Source organism: Emiliania huxleyi (genome assembly GCF_000372725.1).
Source record: "Emiliania huxleyi CCMP1516 unplaced genomic scaffold EMIHUscaffold_263, whole genome shotgun sequence".
NCBI lineage: Eukaryota > Haptophyta > Isochrysidales > Noelaerhabdaceae > Emiliania > Emiliania huxleyi.
Window position 1 is genome coordinate 1 of NW_005200063.1, and position 4,285 is coordinate 4,285.

The 4,285-nt window shown below is 66.3% G+C and overlaps 3 protein-coding genes across 3 annotated transcripts in view; 2 read left to right on the forward strand and 1 right to left on the reverse strand.

Moving 5' to 3' along the window:
• Positions 1-203: 203 nt before the first annotated feature.
• Positions 204-825, reverse strand: EMIHUDRAFT_457661 (hypothetical protein; the record flags this gene model as incomplete). Its single annotated transcript, XM_005777238.1, has 1 exon — positions 204-825. A coding segment is annotated over exon 1 (594 nt), but the record flags the coding sequence as incomplete, so codon positions are not given.
• Positions 826-1,001: 176 nt separating this feature from the next.
• Positions 1,002-2,177, forward strand: EMIHUDRAFT_367538 (hypothetical protein). The gene is made up of 2 exons (XM_005777239.1): positions 1,002-1,976; positions 2,048-2,177. The coding sequence occupies exon 1, from the start codon at positions 1,325-1,327 to the stop codon at positions 1,634-1,636; it is 312 nt and encodes a 103-aa protein (XP_005777296.1). The 5' UTR covers positions 1,002-1,324; the 3' UTR covers positions 1,637-1,976; positions 2,048-2,177.
• A 1,346-nt stretch (positions 2,178-3,523) lies between these two features.
• EMIHUDRAFT_367547 (hypothetical protein) overlaps positions 3,524-4,285 on the forward strand; it is a gene marked incomplete at its 3' end in the record, with an annotated part of 1,170 nt that continues 408 nt past the window's right edge. The window contains exon 1 of the mRNA XM_005777240.1: positions 3,524-4,285. Within this exon, the coding sequence (XP_005777297.1) occupies positions 3,645-4,285 (641 nt within the window).

Below are 4,285 nucleotides of genomic sequence, written 5' to 3' on the forward strand. Positions count from 1 at the left end.
CGAATACTGGTCCTCTCCAAATGCACACCTGGCGCGGGCGGGGGGCGGGGGGGTGAGGGGTGGGTTGGGTGGGTGGTGGGTGGTGGGCGGGGGGGGGGAGGGGCCCGGGGGGGGGGGGGTGCGTGGCGCGCGCGCAAGGAAGCAGGCGCGAATCTGGTGGTTTTGGCGCGCGTTCGGGGGGTGCGGGGAAGGGGCGCGGCTCGCACCTCGTCGCCGGGGTAGGGGCCGCCGGCCTCGAGGTTGGGCGGTACCCAGTCCTTGTCGAAGCCGCACGCGATCAGCAGCGCGTCGAGGGCAGCGCGCCCCTCCTCAGTGTCGCCGAGCGAATGCGACTTTTGCAGCCGGTGCCACCGGTTGCGCACCGCGTCGGCGGTGCGGCCGGGCAGCTGGGCGGCGATGCGGTTCCACTGCGTGCCGAGGCGCCGCGCGGAGGCGAGGATCGCAAGGTCCTCCGTCGAGGTCCACCCCACCTTTCTCCGCCGCTTGTACGCCGTGTCGGGGTCTGTGGAGGAGCGCGACTCGGTGCGCGGCTCCGAGTGGATGGGCGAGTCGAGCACGATCGCCTTGACGGGCGCGTGCGCGACCGGCTCGAAGCTGATGTCGGTCATGTCCGTGGTGGATCCGGTCTCGGACGAATCGCTGGCCTCGCCCATCGAGTGCTTCTGCGTCGACTCCTCGCGCTGGAGGTAGCCGCGCAGCCACTCGAACTCCGACTCCTTGATGTTCATCTGCTTGTAGCCACCGACGTAGCCGCCCCTGAGGGGCGGGACCGAATCGCTGGCGCCGGCGGCCGGCATTGGTCGCAAAAGGAGCTGGGCCGGCGAGCTGTCTCGGAAGCGCTTGCCAAATCTAGGTCAAGCAAGGAAGAAAATGTATTATCCTAACGGTGTGGGGGCGCGGAGGGCTTGTTGGCGAGCCAAAATGGTGTTTTCCGAGGCGCTGCGCTAGGCTCAGAGCGAGTTCGCGCTGCGCTAGGCTCAGACGGCGAGTTCGCGCTGCGCTAGGCTCACAGATGCGAGTGCGCTGCGATAGAAGAAAAAAACAGGGTCGAAACGACAACCGAAGGGAGGACTGTGTAGTGTAATCATGTGTCAAGAATCACGTGCTGCTGCTGAGCTGCTGCTACTGCTGCTGCTGCGCGGCGAGCGCCGTCGCCGAGGCGGGCCTCGGCGGAGAGCGCGATTATGCGGCCTTTTCCGCGACCCGCACAAAGAAGAGGCGCCCTCCGTCAGCCTCGACCTGCCACCGGCTCGCGTCGACCGACCCGGCCGCGTGCCACACCTCCACAGCCCAGTGCGCCAGCCCGCAGAAGTTGCCCTCCTCGATGCCCCATCCCGTGGGCCACGCGGCCAAGGCGGTGCCGAGAGGCGGCGGCGGCGCCGCGGTCGCCTCGAGACGCGCCGCGACGGCGTCAAAGGCGATCCGCCTCGCGCCCGTCGCGGCCGCCTCGGCCAGCAGCGCCTCCCCGGCCAGCCGCGGGAGGTCGCCCTCCGTCTCGAACCAGCACGACGAGCGGCCGTCGGCGCACGCCTCGTCCCACGCCTTGAGCTGGCGGACAAAGGCCGCCAAGCTCTTGAGGCCGGGCGAGGGCGCGGCGGGCGACGGGGCAAGGGAGCAGCCGGGCGAGGAGAGGTAGGAGGTGCTCGCCGGCGAGCGCTCCCGCGCCTGCGAAGGGGCAAGGCCTGAGGGCGGGCGGGCGGTCGGGCGGGCGGGCGCGGGTGGGGGGGATAAACGCTGCGCCGCCAAAGGAACCAGCGACACTGGCCGCGGCTCGTCGCCACGCGCCGGCTCGGAAGAGGGGCTGTCGGCGGCGAAGCAGAGTGGCACGCCTCGCCGCTCGAGCCGCCGACAGCCCCCCTCCTCGACGTGACGGCCGCTCCCGGAGCCGGCCGGTGCGCGCCTGACCCACGCCCCCTCTCGCACCCCTCCGACCCCCCCTGCGCGGCGCACCCGTCCGCTGTGCGCCGGCTCGAGCGCCTATTGCCAAATCGCGACGTTTGAGCGCAGCGCACGCATCCTCTGGGCGCCTGAGCGCGGCGGAATCTTGCCAGAATGTGGCCGCAGGAAGAGCCTCCGGCGGGCCTCCGGCGGACGCCTGGCGGCGTGGCGCTGCGCGCCGGCCTGCGGCCCAAAGCCCGAACGAGCGGTCAAGTTAACTTGACGCGCCGAATCCCTTGGTTGGCCCTCGCAGCTGTGATACAAAAGTGGGGACGCGCCTGGCGGCGCGCCCCCAAAAAGCAGCTTATACGGCGTGCCAACTAACGGACGTACGGACACATGTGTAAGAGCGCGCACGAGTGGGTGTGCGAGCAATATCGAAAGACAGTGAGGCCAGGATCGCACACGGCAGGGGTGGCGGGACGGTTGTGGAGCGAAGTGCCAGCCTCAAGCATCGATGGGATAATTAATAAGAGCGCTGTAGAGCTCTACTCGAGTATACATTCGGCGCGTGACGATGTGAGTCGCCTGTAGAGCGATGTAGAGCGCGATTTTGCTGTAGAGTTTGTTGTAGAGGCTCTACAGCCAAACCGCCGGGAAGGCAGTGACTCAAAGTACAAAGAGGTCGAGCCGCGCTAATGGGGTGTCTCCGAGCTTACTGGACGGCTCTGATGGACAGCCCTGACTACTGGGCTGGGTTTTTTAGGCATTGTGGGGTTGGCACTCCCATCGACCCTCATGACCTCCTGCGGTCTCTGAGATGGACACCAGTGGGTGTGGGACCACAGCCAGGATACACTCAAAGGCTGGGTAAGCAGTAGAGGTCGACACTCGACGCGTCCCACATGGTCTGTGTCGCTGTCGGCACGCTGTCGACAGGACGTCGAGCGACACCGGTGGCAGTGCCACCCAGAGATCGCAACTCGCATATTTGTCCGCTCGCTTTTCGCGGCTGGCGTGGCCGCTCGTTTTTCGCAGCTTGCGGCGGGCGGCCGAACGATCAACGAAAGCTGTGTTGTCCGTCCGAAAGGAAGGCCGGCCGAGGTGTGCGGGATTTCCCTGGCTTTTTTTGTTGGTGCCTGTGTCCCGAGAGAGAGATTTTTAGCATCCCCAAACAACTCTAACTACCAACATCCACACAGCATTTTTTGAGAGAGAGAGATTTTTAGCAATACCAAACAACTCTCACACTCACACGTTTCAAGAGAGAAACGTCTCACGTTTCTTTTTTGTAAAAAAGAAAGAAAGAAGGCAGACAAACCCAAACGAGGGAGGATGGGGGAGGAGGACAGGGTCCACACCTGCACGAGCAGGATTTTGGAAGGACGACCAGGGGCACAGGTGGGGCTCTCCTGCTCCTGACAAGGGACACAGGCTCGCAGCGCGGTGCTCGGTGGACTCCCAACTCCACTGGCGGTCTCATCTCAGTCTAGCGACCTGCCTCCAGCTTCTCACTGGCAGTCTCTCGCAACCACAGGCACACTGACACAGGGGTGGCAGGATCATTTTTTGTATATTGGGGGGCGGGGGGAGTGAGAGTTACATTTGATTTTTTCTCCCTTCGCTGCGCTTGCATTCTGCGGGGGGCGTCATCCTTGGTGCCCTGCTTCCCTGCTTCCTCCTGGTTTTGCCTTGGTCCTCAGCGTTGGAGATAGCGAAGCACTGGAGGCCCAGCAGCTGCCCAGTTGCGGAGGCCAGCAGCGGTCATGCCCACCGTCGTCGTCCCGCGTGCCTCCCTCCTTCCGCTCGGTCACCCTGGCCCTCTCCGCCGCAAGCCAAGCTCCTCCCGCAGCGACTTCACCGGCTTCCGCGAGCGCCAGATGAACACGTACGCTCGGATGCGTGCCGCCGCCACTCTCGAGTTCGACCCGAGCAGCCACGCGCTCCTCCTCGAGCAGCTCTCGAGGTACGTGCCGTCCCGCTACTCCTTCGGGGCCGCCGGTAGCAGCTTGGGCGGCGGCGTGGGTCCCGGCAGCGGCGCCGGAGGAGAGGCCGCCAAGGCCTGGCGGTCGCCGCTGTGGACGCGGCTCGGCTTCCAAGGCGACGACCCGACCACCGACTTTCGTGGCGCCGGCGTGATGGGCCTGTCGCACCTCGTCGCGCTCCTCTCGTCCGGCAAGTGGCCTCCCGTCACCGAGAGCGCCTGGGAGGAGGTGGCGCTCGCCGGCTTCCCTCTGGCGGTCGCCTCCATCAACGTGACCGGCTTCCTGCAGTCGTACTTTGGCGTCAACCCGCGCGTCGCCTCGCCCGTGCACCAGCGCCACCGCTGCACCGAGCGCGCCCTCTTCGAGGTCCTCTCGCGAGGCGGCTTTGGCCCGCTCCAGTCGCTCCACGCCGACCTCGTCTG

Coding starts and splice junctions, on each gene's coding strand:
- EMIHUDRAFT_367538 (XM_005777239.1), top strand. CDS start 1,325: ATGCCCCATCCCGTGGGCCACGCGGCCAAGGCGGTGCCGAGAGGCGGC.